The sequence below is a fragment of the Carica papaya genome, chromosome 3, assembly GCF_054855325.1.
Source record: "Carica papaya isolate Zhongbai chromosome 3, ASM5485532v1, whole genome shotgun sequence".
NCBI lineage: Eukaryota > Viridiplantae > Streptophyta > Magnoliopsida > Brassicales > Caricaceae > Carica > Carica papaya.
Genome location: NC_142311.1, coordinates 27229274 through 27250688, shown reverse-complemented (window position 1 = coordinate 27250688; position 21415 = coordinate 27229274). Strand labels below are relative to the sequence as shown.

At 34.3% G+C, this 21415-nt stretch overlaps 1 protein-coding gene and 1 long non-coding RNA gene across 12 annotated transcripts in view; both read right to left on the bottom strand.

Moving 5' to 3' along the window:
* ATS1 (phospholipid/glycerol acyltransferase family protein) overlaps positions 1-15789 on the bottom strand; it is a 50198-nt gene extending 34409 nt beyond the window's left edge. For 5 of the 11 annotated variants that reach the window (XR_015817981.1, XR_015817983.1, XR_015817980.1 and 2 more), the window contains exons 1-4: positions 15331-15789; positions 13049-13146; positions 7770-7856; positions 7547-7644 (exon numbers count right to left, since the gene is read on the bottom strand). Coding sequence is in view for 5 of the 11 variants with exons in the window: in XM_088216395.1 (XP_088072521.1) it covers positions 7547-7644; positions 7770-7856; positions 13049-13146; positions 15331-15670 (623 nt within the window). In the remaining 6 variants the exon portion in view is untranslated. The remainder of the gene's footprint in view (positions 1-7546; positions 7645-7769; positions 7857-13048; positions 13147-15330) is intronic. The other 6 variants (XR_015817984.1, XR_015817985.1, XM_088216394.1 and 3 more) reach the window with 3 other exon arrangements.
* Positions 15790-18890: 3101 nt separating this feature from the next.
* LOC110806600 (uncharacterized) lies at positions 18891-21138 on the bottom strand. Its single transcript, XR_002538313.2, has 2 exons — positions 20492-21138; positions 18891-20299 (listed from the first exon to the last, which is right to left on the bottom strand). It is a non-coding gene; the product is annotated as an uncharacterized LOC110806600 (long non-coding RNA).
* Positions 21139-21415: the final 277 nt, after the last annotated feature.

Genomic DNA, 21415 nt, shown 5'->3' with positions numbered 1-21415 from the left:
CCAAAATTTGAATCTATCAACAGTTCTATCAGTTTCATTCTTTTTTTAAGTACGCACTCGCATGCAGTTTACTAGTTTCATTCCCACTGGAAGATTAAGAAGTTTTCACATCTCGTTCTTTGTTAAGACTCTTTGTAGAAAATGTTAAAATAAGGGTAGTTTAGTATTTACTCTTTTTAAACAAGTGGAATGTCCATCATCACCACCAGAAATTGGTTATGTTTCTTGCTTATTTTTCTTTTTCTGTTTTTCTCTCACACGCTCACCTTTGGTGTGACATCAGGGCAATGAGTGCCTATAAATGGCACCTCACCCTCTCTATTTTAGTAAGCAAGAAAGGAAAGAAGAACCTCTCATTTTATCTCTCAAACTCTGCTTCCATTAAAATCTTCATGGTATCAGAGCTTCTCTGATCCAGAAATCTCCTTCCACGTGCGCCAAATTCTTCAATGGCCACGGATGACCGAAACTCTTCATCACCCGAAGTTATTTCGGGTACGTATCTCCCCAACTCCATCTACACTAGAATGGTGGGGCAACATTCATCATTCATACCTGCCACCGACTCAATAACGATAATTACCTCCAATGGTCGACGTATGTGCGGCTATTCATTCGAGAAAAAGGACGTGATGAATCTCTCACGGGAGAAACTCCAGAACCTCCATCGAATGACCCACATGCTTGAACGTGAAAAATCGACAACAGCATAGTAATGTCCTAGTTGCTAAGCTCCATGACTCCCGAAATCAGTGAAAATTTTCTCGTGTACGAGACAGCTCACGAAGTCTAAGAAGCTGCTTGTGAGTTTTACTCCAGCCGTGAAAACACCTCAGTAATTTTTGAAGTCGAATCCACCATCCACGAGAGGTGGCAAGGTGAGCTGAACATTACTCAATATTATAACGCTCTCACTCGCAACTGGCAGCATCTCGACATCTTCGAATATCATCAATGAAGCTGCCCAGAAGATGCTAAGAAATACAAAAAAATTGTGGAACAGAAAAGAATCTTCCGGTTCTTCATGGAGCTCAACAAAAGCCCGGATGAAGTACGGGGCCAAGTTCTAAGCACGAAACCACTTATCAGTATTCGTGAGGTCTTCTCTGAAGTTCGGTGAGAAGAAAGCAGGAAGAAATTGATGTTGGGAGAACCTCAGTCGACTCAGCTGAGTGAGAACGCTTCTGCTCTTACTTCTCGCGTCTCTGATTCCTGTGGAAAGAAAGGGCATCCGTTCTTTAAGTTCTGCAAAAAGTCAGGGCACGTTCGTGAGAAGTGCTGGAAGCTTCATGAGAAACCAGGAGAGAAGAGGATCACCAAGACACCTCACGAAAACTTGATGACTTCGGAAGAGCTTTCTGTTCAGCCCGAAAGTGCTCCTTTCAATCCAGAACAAATGGAGGCATTGGTGAAACTTTTTTTGTCAAAAATGGGAAGTCTGGGTAAGTTCTCTGCCTCTGTTGCCCAAAAAGGTAAATACCCATTTGGTTTATCAACATGATTCCATAAAAAACAGATTTGGCTTGTGGATTCTGGGGCATCTGACCATATAACAGGAAATTAGTCCTTACTTGCTGATTATCTTGAATAAAAGGAAGATTTATTAATTAAGATTGCTGATGGTTCAAGTTCTAGAGTGGCAAGAATTGGCTCCACAAAAATATCATCCTGCTTGACACTCAACTCGGTTTTTTATGTGCCTAATTTGGATTGCAATCTACTGTCCATAAGTAAATTGTGTAAAGACATGAATTGTATGGCGAAATTTGACAATCATTCTAGTGTATTTCTGGACTTGGTTTCGGAAAAAACGATTGGCAATTCTAGGATGGATTCAGTTCTCTACTATCTTACAGTTGACCCACCTACCTCAATTAGACAAGCTTCTAACGCGGTATGTGATAATTTGGTTTGTATAAATTGTTCAAACGATGATCACACAATTATGTTATGGCATCATTGATTAGGTCACCCAAACTTTTTGTACTTAAAGCAATTATTTCCTACTTTATTTAAAAATAAAAATCTATTTTCATTTCAATGTGAAGTGTGTCAATTTTCAAAACACATTCGCAATTTTTTTCCTAGTATACCATATAAACCCACACAACCATTTGCTCTAATCCATAATGATGTTTGGGGACCTTCATGAGTCAAAACCATTACTGAAAAAAAATGCTTTGTATCTTTTATTGATGACCATACTAGAATTACCTATGTCTTTCTTATGAGAGAAAAGTCTGAATTGAGCCAAATATTTCAGAGATTTAATAATATAATTCAAAACCAGTTTCACACCACAATACAACTACTGAAAACCGATAATGCATGTGAATACTTTGAATCCATCCTAGGAGAATATCTTAATAAATCAAGGTATCCTCCATCAAAGCTCTTGTATATACATCCTACAACAAAATGGCATAGCTGAAAGTAAAAATAAACACATTCTTGAAGTTTCCAGATCATTGATGTTTACAACCCATGTTTCTAAATTTTTGTGAGGTGAAACCATTCTTACCACTACCTACTAAATCAATCAAATGCCCACTCGGATACTAAAATTCAAAACTTCTTATAAAACTCTCGTTCAGGCATTTCCAAAATCTCATGTTTTAAACACTGTCCAATTAAAAATATTTGGCTGCACCGCTTATGTTCACATTTACACTCACCTCAAGAGGAAACTTGATTCAAGGACTCTTAAATGTGTGTTTGTTGGTTATTCCTCAAATAAAAAAGAATACAAATATTTTTTCCCAGGTACTCATCGTTTTTACAATACTATGAATGTAATTTTTTTTTAGAATCAACCATTTTATCCCACAACTAATATTCAGGAGGAGAATTTCCCTAAAAAATATCAGTTGTGTGATATAAGCCCTCTTCCACCTCAAATCTTGTCGACATCTTCCCAGAATATTCATATCTAGGAAATCATACAAAAACCGAAACCTACCACAGATACTAATGACATAAATACTGATGGCACATTACCTGCAAAAAGTAAGCTACAGGCGTACACCAAAAAAAATAAAACTCAAGATAGTAGAATTCTTGAATCAACCACGCAAAGTCATGAGTCAACTGCTATACCAAGCACACATAATATTATAGGTAATGAAATTTTCGACTCAATGATTAATATTGACACTAATATTGAACTTCCTATTGTCTTGAGAAAAGGTGTCCGATCCTGCACCATGCATCCCATACAGGATTATGTGTCATATGACAAGTTGTCTCCACCATACAATGCACTTGTTAATAAACTCGATAACAACCGTATCCTAAGAACTGTTCATGAGGCACTTGAACTCACAGAATGGAAAGCCGCAATCCAAGAAGAGATCACAACACTTGAGAAGAATGAGACATAGGAACTATCTGAATTAGCTTCAGAGAAAAAGCCTGTAGGGGGAAAATGAATATTCACCGCAAAGTATAATCTTGAGGGAACTGTGAGCCATCATAAACCTCGCCTTATTACCAAAGGCTTCACTCACTCATATGAGATTGACTATCAGGAAACTTTTGCCCCAATTGCTAAAAATAACACAATACGAGTTCCATTCTCCTTGGTCTCAAATCTTGATTGGCCTCTTTATCAACTGGATGTAAAGAATGTTTTCCTCAATGGAGATCTAGAAGAAGTTTACATACAAGTCCCTCATGTACTTAGCATCGAGTCTAAAAAGGTATACAAACTAAAAAAGACTCTCTGCGGCCTTAAGCAGTCTCCAAGGGCATGGTTTGAGAGATTCTCAAGAGCAGTAAAACAGATGGGATATGTTCAGTGTCAATTTAATCACACCCTTTTTTCCAAAAGCAGTGTCACGGGAAAGAAATCTATCCTACTTGTATATGTTGATGACATTATCTTAACAGATGATAATGATGAAGAAATTCTAGAACTCAAAAAGTTTCTAGCCACAGAATTCGAGATCAAAAACCTTGGGTGATTTCAATGCTTTCTAGAGATGGAAGTAGCTCGATTTAAGAAATGTATCTCTGTTTCACAACGCAAATATGTTTTAAATCTTTTAAAGGAAGCAGGTATGCTTGGTTGTAAACCTATAGGAACACCGATAGAATCCAATGTCAAAATCGGTCTCAAAAATGATAGCAAATCTATTAATAAAGAAAGATACCAGAGACTTGTTAGCAAACTTATATATCTTGCTCGTACCAGACCTGATATTATTTTTGTCGTGAGCACTATAAATCAGTTTATGGCTGAACCAACTGAAGAACATATGAGTGTCGTTCACCGGATTCTGAGGTACTTAAAGATAACCCCTGGTCAGGGGTTGTTCTTCCAGAAAACAATAAACAGAGACATTGAGATATTCACTGATGCTAACTGGGCAAGATCAGTGATTGATAGAAGATCAACAAGTGGCTACTGTACATATGTGTGGGGCAACCTAATCACTTGGCGAAATAAGAAACAATCAGTTGTATATACAAGTAGTGCTGAAACTGAATTGAGGTCTTTTACTCGTGGAATATGTGAAGGTGTATGGCTGAAGAAGATTCTATCTGAACTAAGCTTTAGTATTCCTAATCCTATGAAACTCTAGTGTGATAATCAATCAATCATCAGTATGGCCAAAGATCCAATGCATCATGATAGAACCAAGCATGTGGAGATTGATAGTCATTTCATTAAAGAGAAGATAGAAGACAAGACCATTACCCTACATTATGTTTCTACTGATCTTCAGACTGCTGATATCCTTACGAAAACACTACTAACAGGAAAATTTAATAATATTATATCCAATCTACAATTACTCAATATATATGTAACCTAAATTGAGGGAGAGTGTAGAAAATGTTAGAATATGGTAGTTTAGTATTTACTCTTTCTGGACAGGTGGAATGTCCAACATCACCATCAAAAATTGGTTACATTTATTGCTTATTTTTCTTTTTCTGTTTTTCTCTCATACCCTCATCATTGGTGTGACATCAGGGCAATGAGTGCCTATAAATGGCACCTCACCCTCTCTATTTTAGTAAGCAAGAAATGAGAGAAGAACCTCTTATTTTATCTCCCAAACTCTGCTTCCACTTATAGTTGCCTTTGACTCTCAACTCCTCAGAGCTTCTTGCCAATCCTATGAAATAAAAAGAAGACAATGATGATAAGAACGTTATATAGGTAGAGGATAGAAAACTATATGAGACAAAATTATAGCTTCCTTTTTCTAACTCTTATAGGAACATCAAGATCATCACCGTTGGAATCTAGGTTAAGGGAATCATAAGTAGCATTGAACTTAGCGGGTATCTCTTTAGGAACTGAATCTAGTATCTATAATTCGTTGGGTAAACTTTGCTCAATAGTCTTGTGTTGCTAGAATAAAATCTCATATCATACCTATCTAGTCTGCCACGATCAAGACCATTCGGGTTGCCACCACCCTCACAAGGAATAAAAGTAGGTAGTATGGATAGGAAAGACTCTTGTTAAGCAGGAATTTTACCTCTTCTTCTTCCCTATTCTTCCTTTAAAGAGGTAACTGGAGTCGAGTAAAATATGGTTCCAATTAGCAAAATATGAAACCCATATTTCTGCATGGCAGAATACCCAACAAAAAAAAAAAAACTTGAGAGCTCAAAGTTCTAAGTTTCCTATGTTTCCCGTACAAATTTTCTATGTTTTGGTACGAACAAGACAGACAACCAAAACCTTAGGGCAAACAGTATAGGAGTTAGTAACTTGCAACATTTCCAGGGGGCTTTTGAAACCCAAGAATCTTAGTGACATCTGATTGATCAGACATGTTGTAAATATTCTATCCCCCCAGTAAGGCTTTAGAATAGCCATGGAGAACATGAAAGTTCAAACTCTAACAAGTGCCTATTCTTTATCTCAAAAACCTCATTTCGAGTACTAGTATTAACACAATTAGTCTGATGCACCGGCCTATGGAAATCAAAATACTCTAAGAAGCACTGTCCACATTTCATGCCATTGTCAGAACAAAAAACTTTGATTTTGGCGTGGAATAACCTAATATTAAATCGCATGATGCTACTCTTTCTTCAGCTAGAACAAGGTCTCAAGAAAGACTATCAAGGGTAAGGTTGGCTATGAAGAATATGCAGCAATCATGGCTCAGCTCTGGTACCATATTGGAAACAAATGTCAAACAAAGATAGAGGAAGAAAGTAGTTTCCTATTATGCTATTCTAACTACTCTTTGGACATTCCAAAAAAACTAATATTTGGACATATAAATGCACGTAATCTATACATAGACTGAACTGTATATACTTACAGAATTATGTCAGCACTTGAGTCCCAGCACCGTTAAAAGAAAAGGAAAATCAGCTAATAGATTACAAGAGGCATAACAAAGGAAACAACAAGGATAATTCTAAGGTTCCACCTAGAATTTCCTTTTTTGCTTAGGAAGCTGCTAGAGAATGCCTTTTAACTTTGGATAATCTTCAAAGGAGAGGTATCACTATGGTTAATAGATGCTTTTTATGTAAAACTGATGTGGAAACATGCTCTCACCTGCTCATTTGCTGCCCTTTCTCTCAATCTCTCTGGTCAATGGTTTTAAACATCATGAATTTATCTTGGGTTACTACCGGGTCTGTTAAGGATGAACTTTTTGCCTGGGAAGGCCTGTGCAAGAGAAAATTTAATAAGAAAATCACTCCTCTGATTATCTTTTGGATTATTTGGAAAGAAAAGAACAACAGAGCTTCTGAGGGTAAAGAATCAGATTTTGTCGCTATCAAGGATAAATGGTTGTACCTGTTTGGTTTTATTGTTCTTCAGCACAACCTTAATAGTATTTTTTATTTTGCTTCTATTGTAGATACTCTTACCAATCCGTAAATCTTTTGTATACAGGTGGCATCCCCTTAGTGCCTATATTTAATATATTTTCTCACTTTTATTTCAAAAAAAAAAAGGAAACAGCAAGGATGAGTGAGCTGGCGTCCAGGTTGGCATCTTTTACTTCAATGCATTTCTGAAAAATAAAACTAATTGCTGAGAAAGCTGGGTGGTTGAAACAGTATTTCATTAGCCAATTCTCTCTTCTTTTGTGCTAGTTTGTTGTTTGTTTTAATTATGTTCGTATTGAGCACATTTTTCAGAAGAAGGTAGGAATGAAGTGCAACCACAATGTGCAGGATTATGCTAATTTTCCAGACAATATTGAGAATACTCAATCAGCATTCCCATTTGGGATTTCCTCTCGATTCTCTCATCTCTCTCCCTCTTCTTCATATTATGCTCATCTCTAAACTCTACTCTATTTCTCCTAAGGACTTTTTCAGTTCACTACCACAGCATTGTTGGAGTTCATGTCAAGGGCTCCTGACAAATTATTATAAAATTAAAAGGAACATCTACATATTAAAGACATACTGATAACATGAACAGGAAGTAGTGATTTTGGAGAAATGACCAAATATTAGAATTTTGATAGCCAACACTAACTATAAGTGCAAACCACTTCAACACAACCAAATGGAAGCAAATAAAGAAGGAGAAATGTCGCAAATATCAACTCACTTGAAGTTGACCAAAGGTCGAATATAATTTTGACCAAACATGTAGTAATCAAATGGCTCTCTCCTTGCTTTGTGATATGGGGAGAAGATGAAGGGATCCTGAAATTTTTTTCCCAAATTATGTACAAGAGATATGAACAAATTCAATCTTTCCATGAACAGAAATCTGGCTACACAAATGTAAGATACAGAAATAACTTGTTGGAAATCTAGAGTAGAATTACCTCCACGTCCAAAAGTATACGATCAAAGGCAACAGCCATATTTGACAAGACAATCTCATTTGCCCTGGGATCTCCACTTTTTAAAACCTGAAATACAATTATGGCCAAACAGAAGTAATTATTATGAACATAGCAGAGGAATCATATATATTGTCATAAAAGAAGAAACAAAATCACGAGGGGAAGAAAAAATCACAAAGAGTGAGGACAGGCATTCTCAAAAAAGAATAGGAAACAAAACCAAAAGGTAAGAAAGGAGAAAAGGAAGACCTCAACAAATAAAACATCCCAAATTCCTTCGTAAACTAGACAAAGGCATATTCTCCGGAAAAGACAAAAACACAATTATATCCAAATAAGTCTAGAATAGCCTATTAATTTATTAAAAATTTTGGCATTTCACTCCAATCATAAGGCCCAAACCTTGCCCTCTCAAGAGGATATTGAAGAAATCTTTGAAGATAGAGGAAGCGACCCACATCTCCCCAGAGACCGCAAAAGGTTGAGACCATAAACTCCAAGCCATCTTTCGATTGTATAAAAATTGTCATTTGCATCTAATCTCTGACAACAAATCGTACAAGTACCAGACTAACCATATTTTTGAACAAAAATTTCATGTTTTCACAAAGAATATCAAAAAAGAATTATTTCTTTTAAAAAACAAGTATAAGAAGTATCATGAAATATAGATACCAAAGAGGTGTCAAACCATGTACAAAATTATTTACAAATCGATAATAATATCAATAAATTCTCCTAAATCTTCCATGTAATATAACTGTTTACCTATAACCAAAAGACCAAGGATCTGAAACCATCGCTCTCGCATTCCGTCAATACTCTCTTCTAACACTTCAAAAACTATTTTGTTTCTTTCCTTCCAAACAACCCAAAGTATCGCCAGAGAAACAAGCCTCGGACTTTTCTTCCTTTTGGCAAAACCTTTCCACGCCCATAGTTCTTCTTTCAAAGCACCAGCAACAACCCAATTAACTCTAAACAACCTATATGCCATTGACCACAAACTATGCACGAGACACCAAAGGAACAAATGATTGCATGTTTCATATGCCCTCTCACATAAACAACACCAATTAACCAAAATCTTTCTCCCCTTCTTTAACTTATCTGTAGTCAAAATACACTTCCTACCTGCTTCATATGCAAAAGAAAAAGCAACCCTAAAGGGGGATCTTCATCTTCCAAATCTGTCTATAAGGAAAACTACTCGCCACTGACTCCTTCTTTGTCAAGTGCCTGCAAGATGATCTGAAGGCAAATTGCCTAGAAGTATTGAATTTCCAAACTGGTTGATCATAATCTTCATTTAAAGCAACCAACTCTAGCGTAGACAGTAAGGCTTCATGTTCAGTAATGTTCCGATCATTAAGGTTCCTCAAGACCTCCCCATGCCACTCCCTCCTACATTCATCATTACTAATGGCCTTGTTTTAACAGATATATCTTTATGTTGAGCAATAGCATAAATCTGTAAAACCCTAGTCCTCAACACATCGCCCTAAAGCCAACAATCCAACTAGAGATCAATTCTATTGGTGTTGACAATATTCAACTGAATACACTCCTGAAATGTGTCTTTTTTCATATACAATCTTTGATACATCTCTCTCCCCATGCAGTCTTTCCAACATTATCAAAAAAATATATTTTTAATTAATAGTATGAGTTCGTTAAGAGAAAACCCAAAGATCTCCTAGAACTTAAAGTATTCAAGAAACTTACCAATAAATTTAAGCCTATCCAATTCAAATTGTTACTCTCTATCTTTAGATAAGAAAGCATAATGCTTTTAAGATAATAACTTCCCTAGCTGGAATTATCTACTCCCACATCCTAGAAACTACATTCATATTTATCCTTTTTTCGATAAAAAAAAAAAAAGATTTTATTGAGAAAGAGATAGAGAAAATTACATCAAAGAAGAACAAGTTATCCCCCAAAAGATACAATGAAACCGCAAACCTAGAAAGAAATAAGGAGGGAGAAAGGACAAACAAACAAAAAGACTACGTGCTTTTAATAAAAATAACCCAATTTATGTGGAGAATAGAAATGTTGATGCCACAAAAATGACCACGCACCTTGGCCCAAAGGGTAGCCAAAAAAGTAATGCTCTCCTAAAGATTAGTGAAAGTAGTGAGTCTGTTGTTAAAGATAAAAGAGTTACAAACAAGCCAAATGCACCAAAGACCAGCGAACACATTGCCACATTGCCACATTGCCACAGGAGGTAAACCCTTTTTCCTCAAGCCTCTCTTTGAAATATAGACTGAAAGGAAATTTTCTACCATAGGAGGGAAATAGCAATGGAATAAAAAATTAAAGAGATCCGTCCAAAGTTTCCAAGCAATGTCGCAATGGAGAAACAAATAGGCATAAGTTCCCCCACTCTTAAAGCACATGACACAGACGTCCAAAGAGAAGACCCGGTAAGGGTGGAGGACTTGGAGCAAATCATTAGTGTTCAGTTTATGATGAATAGCAATCCAAACAAAAAACTTTACCTTCAAAGGAGCGGGAGCCTTCCAGAATACCTTGGCAATATAGTTGTTGGTAGGGACACTAGTACAGCATTGAAAGAAGAACTTCCACATGAAAATACTAAAGATTCCAAGATGATCTTTGATCATGTCGGGTGAACAACGAGATAGGTGCCAAAAGATCCAATAAGGTTAACATGTCAGAAATCTCCATGTCGAAAGGATTGCAAGAAAGGTAAAAGTTCCAAGAAGTGCTACTGTCAGTGGATCTCATAAAACAGGAAATATGCACATGGTGTAAAAGACAAAAATTGTAGAGCCTTGGGAATTAAGAAGCTAAAGATTGGCTGCCCATCCATCAGTCTTCCCAAAACCTCAAGCGAGAGCCATCTTCCACTTGTATCTGGGTGTGGGGTAGGAAAGTAATGTAAGCTTGGGAGATAGCTTTCTAGGGGCTATGGTGACTGACATACTCCCAACTAAGACATCCCACCCATCCCATACCATAAGGAATCTGGTACCCTTAGTAAACATCAAAGTCATTTAGCTGATAGAAATATATTTTTAATCCAAGATTTCTTATCCCTAACCCTCAAGAACTCTTGGATTTGCAACACACATCCTAATTGAGTAGATGATCCCTATTTTCCTCACCAACACCTAACCAAAGAACCTTCTCATTTGACCCTCTATTCTATCAATAGCCCTGTGAGAATTCTAAACAGAATAGTTAGTAAAGTTGGATAATGGAAAAACATGCTTAACAAAAAATGTTATTATTTAAATCCTATTAGTATCTAATCCTAATTCCTCATTTAAATACTTTTTAATAGATGTTAGATTTTTTGAATAAAAAATACGTTATTATTCAAAAAGCACTAAGGGGATGCAACCCGCAAATAAAAATTTAAAAACTTAACAAAATATCAATAAGGTCTCCTAATTCCTCATTTAAATACAGATGTTGAACCTTGATAAAAAATGCTCAGAGCTTGAAACAAAGAATCCTTTATACTATCAAAGCTGCCTTCTAACCCCTCAAAAGTCCTTTTATTCCTCTATTTTCAAATGACTCAAAAGATAACCAAAAGGATGAGTCTAATTGTCTGCTTATCTCTTTGGAGGTCTCTCTATGCCGAAAGCTCCTTTTTCACTATGCTTGCAGTAATCCAATCTAAACCCAAAAAAGCTACAAACCATGTCTTAATGGACACTAAAGAAGGATAAAATTGCATGCCTTTACCTTACTCTTGTACAAATAACACCCATTCACCAAAATTTTGCCTCTTTTGATCAACATGCCAAGAGTAAGAATACATTCTTGAACAGCTTCTCAAACAAAAAGGAAACCCTAAGAGAGGCATTCACCTTCCCAAATAAAAATATGCTCCCGAAACTCGTTTTTAATAGATTAGAGAAACCTTCAACACGGAAACAAAAATTATGCTGCAAAAAGCTTAACATGAGCACTTGGAAATAAGTCTAAGCACGCACAAGAGAAAAAAATCTAGGTTCCTTTCACATTATTTTATTTTTACCCAACAAAACAAGAACATGTTTTAGAGACATCTTTAACAAGTTCAAACACCATAGTTCTTTTAGCCGTATCTTAAAATAGAACTTAGTAGATTTGAATCTCTTTTTCTCTTGTGCAATATAAAAGTTTGGTTTAGCCACCTAGAATGGCATTTTTTGATTGGGAAGCGGCTAAAGAACGTATTTTGACACTTGACATGCTGAAAAGGAAAGGAATCACAGTGGTTAACAGATGTTATCTATACAAAGCTGACGAGAAAAGATGTTATCATTTACTACTGGGATGTCCAGTGACTCAAAGCTTATGGTATACTGTTTTCGGGCTTATGGGGTTGAATTGGGTCATGGCTGGGAGTGTTAGCGATGAGTTAGGAGAGTGGGCGTGTGTTTGTAAAAAGAAATAATATTTTTTCTTAATACCACTGACCATTTTTTGGGTAGTGTGGAAGAAAAAAAACGCGAGAGCTTTTGAAGGTATAGAAACTAATTTTGTAAACATTAGAAATAGATGGATACATACTTTTACTTTGATTTTGATGAATCATGACATTAAAAATTGGGATGACATTGATTTAATCATTGCCCACTTAATTGATATATAACTATTTTGTATTTGGGCGGTACCTCCTTGGTACCTTTGTGGATAATAATATTTCACTTTTATTTCAAAAAATAATAATAATAAAAATTTGGTTACTTAAGGCCTGGTCTTTCTATACCAAAAAAGAAAAGCAGTTAAGCACAATTCCCTTTGTTGATCACATAAATTTGGATCCTTGATGCATTGTCCTAATGGCAACCTAGAAGTTCTCTTTGTCTAAACTTATAAATCAGAAAAAAATGTAAGGAGAAGTAAATCACATGATCTTGAAAAAAATGCTACTTTTTTAAAAAAAATAAAGTGAAATATTATTGTGTACAAAGGTACCCAGGGGGTACCGCCCCCTTGAAGAAAATACTACTTTAGTTTATGAATTTCAAGTGCTTGTTAGCATGAAATTCCCATGTGATGTTAATTTCTATCTTGGTTCCATCATTTGCATATTCTATAGTTATTTTCAACCATGTTAACAATTTGGACTCCTGGTAAACTATAGGACCTGAAGACATTACTTTCGATTGTAAAGGCATAAAGAAAAGGGATAGACAAAATGTGGCATATTTCCCAAGAATATTAAATATGTACCTAAAGGATACTCAGATAGATAGACAAAAAATGAGTTTTAGCATTTTATTTACTGCATTTTTATAATTCTGATATAGTTGTTCCATTCCTGTAGCAACACCAGAAGGCAGCATGCCAGCTTCCGCTTCCTTCCCAATACCAGACAGGAGCTCTGCAAAGAAATGTACAGCATAAGGGGAAATAATAAAAATTAAAAAAAAATAACAATAATAGTAACAGTATAATAATATTAATAATAGTAGTAATACAGATTAAACTTTTTCAAGCAGCATAAGATCCATATTCACAGATTTCAACTTTTATCAATGCACATACCAACATATACATACATATACAACAAATATAGAAAACTGTACATGCCATTTAGTCGTCAGTTACTTCAGTATTGCCATCCTTCTGTCGCCTTCACTTACCTTAAACCCTTCTTTCTAGCCTCTCTTTACTCGTCTTTCGTCATGTTTGCTCTTAGAACCTTGTTTAAGTTCTATAAAACTCTTCCTTCTAAATCATTACTAGGAAGCTCCTACACATAAGTATGTTATCCCAATGCTAGGTTCCATTCTTCACCAAACATATGACTTCCACCACAGAGAAATCTCTAGAAGGGAACAAGATTACAACCAGACTACGAAATGGAAGATATATTTAGAACAATTTGAACTTATATGTAAATTTTTTATAATTGAACTCCTCTTGTCATAATGTTGATCTTGGCACTTCTCATAATAGGCTATGATGTATATTAAACCCATGTTCAGTATGACAACGTAATGTTTTTCCCCCACCGCCATGCTTCATATGCAGTGGCATACTAAGTTTTCCTAGCATCCAACACCACCTTCAAAGCAAAGCCCTTTTTCCCATTAGACACGACAAATCTAAGATGCATCCACTGAAGTATATATTCCAACTTTGGATTGTAAAATCAAAGTGTACAAGACTTGGAAAAATGATAAGAAACAAGATCTAGCATGACAAAGTGCCCAAATTATAACTACAAAACTAGCAATTCGATACACCCCCCTCCAGGAAAATGACAAAGCTCATTATTTATATATCATTTATCATGCAATTCTTCCTCTAAAAAATGAACGCGGAAGCCAAATTAGGAATAAGACAGACCTTTAAACCAACTCTGACAAACCAAAAGAATAAAAACGTTCACATTGATCCACATGGAAAAGTATGACGCAGCGTTCCCACCTGTTATTCCCAATTAAAGCGCTCTCATTAATAATTTTTTTGTGAGGTTATTTCTCTCACACTGATAGCCATGGTAAAGTATGGGTCAGCAACCAAATAGCACAGGATAAAGCGAACAAGCTTCACATGAGAGAGAGAATTTGAATAATTTATGGAGGAAGACAAGGAGAGGTGGGTAGGAGAATAAATAAAGCGTACACAAAGAATGACTAGAGATCTGACCTATAATTCCCTGCTCATCCTAAGGAACCTTTTACTTGTTTACGGCACTATCCCAAGTCAAATACGGAAGGTGCATCTTGAGCGCTGGAAGCAATAAAAGAACTCATGATTTGATGAAAATAGACATGGTAGCTTATCCAATAAAAGTGGCCACATCCAGGGATCCTATTCCCATAATTTTTCTATCTACCCGGAATTACCAGGCTAGTAGCACATGATTGAAAGCAGCGAATGGAGCCTGGAGGCTGGAGGTACAATCGCATTTTGGACATTACACAGTATCTTGTCCAGAAAAGTACATTTTCAGAAAACAAGGATGGGGCAGATATTCTTTTCCTTTCTCAGGTCAGGTTACAAAACAACATCAAGCTATCATGTTTCTTTCCTTTGCCTGCTAGCATCAGGTTACCGGGCCCACGTAAAAATTAAATATAAATCAATAAACCAATCCATGAATTGAAACTCAACGCAAGCAACATCGTAGATATTTGAGTTATTTAAAGATTTTAAGATTTTAAAAATAATGAAAAATAAAAATAAAATTTTTGCTTAATCTTTCCGAAGAATTTCTATAGCTACATTGTTTTGATTGCAGCGAACTTTACATAAATCATCTAAAAAAACAAAATTTGTTCGCTAATCAGATTTGACCTATAAAATTAAGATAACTATAGCATTTCAGCAGTATTACATAATCTGTCCTCTTTCTTCGTAAAACAGTTTCTCGCCATTAGGAAGAAAACACAAATAATCTCGATCGCCGAGAAAAAGTCACCACATCCCACACTTGCTTCATTCCGACCTCTCACATTTTCTCAGCTACCAACCAAAAGGCAGCCAGCACCACAAATAATAGACCGAGCAACAAAGCAAATCGACACTCGATTAACACACTTTCAAGAAACCGAACCTTGTTCGCTGCGCGCATCGAGAAACGTGCGGGAGTGACCGAGCTCCTTCTTCCTCCTCTCCTCCTCCTCCTCCTCCTCCTCATCCGGGACGCCGGAAGAACTGGCGGCGACAATTGCTTCCTTATCCTGAACCAGCTTCGCCATTGCCTTAACTCGTAACAAAGAGAGATTGCGCTGATATACAGGCCTTTGCAAACAGTATGATCGAAGAACAACGAAACGATTGCAAGAGTTTGCAGAAGCGTAGCTACGGGAGGAGAATGGAACCCTAGGAACGGTGGAGGATGCTGCTGCGGTGGTGGTGATAGAGGAGGAGAATGCGAGAGGCAAATAAGACATCAGCTTGTTTATCTCGTTTGAAATGGAAGGTATGGAGAGAGAGAGAGAGAGAGAGAGAGGGAGGGATTGAAAAGGAAAAGGAAAAAAAAAGTGTGAAGGAGGGAGACAATCCTGTTCTTCTCTTAATTCTTACTCCCTTATCCGGGAAATTTTTGCTTTAAAAAATTAAAAAAATAAATAAATAAATTAAGAGGTGGCGGTGGAGGAGTGGCGCACGTGATTTTCATCGCCCAAAACGCACGTATTGGGGAATTCCAGCAGCCGGCTGGCCTATGGAGATAAGGGAAAATCTATAATGTGAGGCATGAGGATTCCTAATAATTTTTTAATATTTTATAATAATTTATTAATTGTCTTTTCAATAAAATAATTTCTTAATTTTTTCAAACAAGCCTTAATTTATTTATTTTTAGTTTAAATTAAGGGAATTTAAATATTTAGAGATTAATTTATAATAAAAAAATTACTTTGAACTAAAGTATAGCAATAATTACTTTGAACTAAAGTATTAAAATGGTTATTTACTCTTAATAAAATAATAATCTTACAAGTAATTAAATTATTATAAAGATTGTTCGTAATAATGTGTTTTGATACATACAAATAATAAATTATATTTATTTTAAAATAATTAATTTAATATATTATTAAAATAACAATTTTACGAATAAATAAAGTGTTATTAAATTACTCGTAGTAATGTATTACATAAGTGCACAAATAATATAAAAAATAATAAATATTTTAAATAACATTATATATTTCAATAATATGTTTCGTTTTTATTTTATTTCAAAATTAATTTATTAATATTTTCACTGAAACATACTCGTCTCAGCATTTTCATTATCTTGCCTAATAAATTCACTATAATATTAAGTTCAAAGGTTATGTTAACCTTATTATAAAATACAATCTTCTACTAATTATGTGCACTTTTTTTTCTTTATTTATTTTTTATAATATTTATTATTTTTTTATATAAACTTAGTTTTTTTATTACGTATATTTAAATAAATACATAAATAAATATGATATAACTTATTTTTTCAATCATATTTATTATCAATATTAATCATTATATAACTTTATATAAAACATATACAATAATAAATTTATTAAATGGCTACTAATGTAAACGATAATTGTACTCAATTATTTGGCAGCAAAAGGAGACATCAAAATGCTCTATGGATATGCACACAAAACAAAGCTAGGTATATTAAATGTTTAAATAACCCCTAAGAGAGAATGAGTTTGAAAGCTAAGTAAATGTTAAACCTTATATCATAATAAAATAATAAATTTATAGTTATCATATGGTACCATTAGTTAATTTATAATTTTGTTGTTTAGATGTGATAATTAATACAAATTTATTGTCAAGTAATATTGAAGTAACTCTTATTTATCAAGTAATTATTAGTTATATATTTTTTTAACAGAACATACATACTTGATTCAAAATTATACGATAAAAGTAACAAAATCATAAATCATCATTTGTTAGCTATAAGTCATCAATCATAAGTTACAAATTATTCAAAAATAGATCACCAATAACAACTATCTTACATGAGTATATAATTCTATTTGAAAATTATATTTTTAAGATCAAATACATTTTTGCTTATTGTACTATTTATTTTTGTTTGATTTAATCAATATTTTGAATTTATGTTTGTACTTCAAAAAAAATATTGAATTTAGTTCTTTACGTTTATATAATTTAACATCATTAAATATATGTCACGTGTTACCGAGAGATTTGTAAAATCTAACATCATTAACATGCATATCACGTGTTATCGATGTTGATGAATGACTTAAAATTACAATATATTTTTTTTCATATTAAGTGTTATGTATTATCTGACGTGATAGTTGATATGATAATCATTTCAATTTAAATAAGTTGAAAAATATTCAATTAAAAAAAATAAAATTCCTAATTTTTGTAAATCTCAAAGCCACTCCACAAATGCCCCAATTCTTCTTCTTCCCTAAATTTTCCGCAGATGGCCTCCTTCAATGATGGACACATATACTTCCCCCCCCCCCCAATTATTCCTCCCTCATCTTTTTAAAACATCTAGTTTGTGATTTTTGAAAAATCCACGGGATAAAGGAGATGAGTATATAACCAAGTAAATGATCAATTAAAAAGAGGAGCACGTCTTTCTTTCTATTTTTTTATTTTTTATTTTTTAAAAATTTTGTAAATTGATATGACAAACATGGTAGATGAACAAAATTAATTTGAGATTACATGTTGGTTTTGCAAAAATTTGATTTTTGAATTCTTTTAAAAATTTCAAAAATCAATAGAATTACTATAATTCTATTAAAAATATTATCAAATGTTAATTATTACATTAACATTTTATTATAAATTCAAGATGTAATTGCACAGAGTAAAAAGATATGAGCCCTCTATTCTTTTATACAGAGTAGCTACTTTAGTTATAATTTGTAAGTATATTTTGGATTTAACTATCCTATAAGTGCATGCATTTGACATTTGTTCATAAATAAAATTAATAATAAATTTTACAAACCGATAAGAGAATGAGAATTTAAATGCATCAAAAGGGAAAATATAATTAAAATTTGACTAGTTTACCTACCTGAGTTTCTTAATTTTTTCCTCCATCCAAATTAGTTTTGATAAAGTATTTCTTGTCATAAAAGTTGTGATCACAATTTTAGCATGAGAAAAACAAACAAAGATAACCTTTCCAATTCATCAAATAAATAATATATGATGTCATTTTCATAATCATTATATATATATTTTTTTAAAAGTCCAATTATTCTTCTTATTACAAATTAGATTATTTAAAAATTCATTTAATGTCCTTGTCCCTCAATATTGAACGAATTATATTGAAGTAAGACTATTTCTTTTCTAGTTATGAATCTGCAATCAACCTCAATTAACCATAAGAAGTGTAAATGGATGTACTTATAATGTTATTGCAAAAAATTACAATAAAATTTAAACGCAATAAAAAAATTAAAATTGGGACAATTTCATTATCTAAACTTCTCAACCACCAGATGTACATTTTCATTCATTTAATATTTTTTATTATCATAAGTCAATTATCATTTTTGAATCTATTCATAAACAAAATCACATAGCCAGGATACACCACACAATAACAAAATAACATAATGTTTCATTTTACATCTCTGCTCAAAATTAAAATCACGAAGGTAGATATAAATTCTCAAAATTACATTCCAACAAAAACAAATTTCAATTGTTTAATTAAGATTGGAGTCCAAAAATAAAGGTTCAAAGTGAATTGGGTTCACAATAAAAACTACAAAGGAAGATTGGAAGAAAAAAAGGGTACCCCATAGGGAATCAATCTTGGGTTCTCCCTATCATTGCCTAGCGCCTTTACTGATTTTCTTTCTTCCCAACTCATGACAGATTTCACTATATCTCCCACAAACCCAACTTAGAATATGTTCGCTAAAAACTTCCCAACAACCCCAGCAACACTATATCTTCCACAGGTCGCCTTCTTCCTCTTCCGTTTTCACCTTTTCCCTTTTTTTGGGTATCGCGGGAGTATAGAGATGACAAATAAGACAACCGCAATGAAGAAGGTACTGCTGCACGCAGTTGATGCTGGTCGTCGCCATCGTCCCTTTTTTGTATCCATTTCCACGTCATACCATCTTCCTCCCTCCACTAGTTGTATCGTCTGACTTAACCCACTACAGTTTAACTTGAACGGGCTACAAGTAGAGTTTACACTGTTGGAATAGAAGGGGAACCTCATCTTGCCCGGCTCACCACAGTAGAAATCAAGTGTAGAATCTGAACTTCTTTCTTCCTCGGCGGCGCTTTTATCACAATCATTCTGAATGTTTTCGACAATTATGTTCTGTAATTCAACTGTCGGTAGTGGTAATGTGTAGATCGCCATTCACATGGGCGGTTTCGGCTCATTGTAGTTGGTTTGTGTCTGTCCAGGGCAGTCTATAATATTGCTACTGGAGCCCTCTCCGTTCATCTTCAGAGTGTCCGCAAGCCGCTGGAGGCAATCTTCGATCAGATAGAATTTCTTGGCGAACCCGATCTCCATTGGCTCAAACGGTTTTGTATTCCTTCCAGACTGATTTCTAGTTTTTCTATTCTTTTTTCCTCGGTAACCATGGCTCTGATACCAATTGATAGGTCCCAGTCAGAGCAAGAGTGAAATTAAATGAGTTTTTCTGCTTTGGGTGAGAAAATTACCGCTGGTTTTCTGGAATAAACTTCATCTTTCTTTTCATTAATTTTTCATACTTCAAATACAGAAAATACTAACTGCTATTCCCTACTTCTAAGGTAATTAAAAAGAAAATAGGATAGTGAAAGATAATGGACAGACGGAAAATAAGGGATATGAGATATGTTGGTTGACCACTTCACAACTGCTTAGTTTCTGGATCTATCAATATACTTTAGAAAGAAAACGTTCATTGAAGAATCATCAATTTCAAAATCAATTTGATGATGATGATGATTCCAGATTTTGGATGATCTCGAACTAGAAGATTCCCCAGAAGAACCAAGAAACACAATTTCCAGTTCACCGAAAACATTTCTAGAGTGTGCACCAAGATTCTCTGTGTTCAAAACCATTTCAATCAAGACTCCCAAAATCAAGATTAGATAACCCAATATGTTCAAATCACATAATTCCCGATCAACCGACTCAAAAAAGAAAGCAACAATCCCAGATTAATTTTACGAAAAGAAAAGAAAATATTAGAATTCCCAAAAGAAAAGAAAGAAAAAGGGCAGAGGAGGAGACATACCCTTTCTTCCCTAAGAAACGTCCTCTTTAGCTCTTGCGTGCACTCCTTAATTTAAATTAATTAGCATAATCATTCACCATCATCATCATCCCTGACAACTGCCTCACCTGCCCCCTCTTTTACTCTGAAAAGAGAAAGAAAGAACAAAACTAATATTCTTCTCTCTCTGTCGATGAAGGAAGTGGTAGCCAAGTTAAAAACCTTCTTCACCTGCCCTCTGTTTACTCTGAAGAAAGAAAGAAAGAAAGAAAGAAAGAAAGAAAGAGCAAAAACTTCTCTTTTCTTTCTGTCAATCAAGGAAGAGGGAACCCAAATTAAAAACCTTCCCGACCTGCTCCTTGTTTCACTCTCAAGGGAGAAAAACAGAAAGAAAGAAAACAAAACTAGTCTCTTCCCTTTCTGTCCCTGAAGGGCGGGCATTTGGAAGGGAACGTTTTATAAAGGGTCCGGCCTGGTTTGGTTCATTTCCGGGCCAGACCCGTGTGACGAACGAAAAATAAGCAGAGGAAAGGGAAGATCAAAAGAAAAAGGGGGTGGGGCTAATTGTGTTTTTGAGTTTTGGCTAATTTAGTTTTTAGAATTTAGAATAACTTGGATTTGAACAGAATTAAAATATACATGTATAGAATAGTGAAATATTTATTTATTCTTATTTGCTCCTGTCTAGTTACAATTATATATTATAATTAAATATGTGCACATATATATTTTAAAAGTTTTCTAAAAAAAATTCTTAAAATAAAATATTTTGTTGAAGCTCTTAACTATATATTATATATCTATATAAGTTTTAAAAATAAAATATTTTATAAACTCTTGTGTAATATATATTATACTATACAATTGATTAAATAACTTGGTTTAACTAAGTGATCACATTAACTATATCATATGTTGTGTATAAATCAAAATAAAAATTTAACA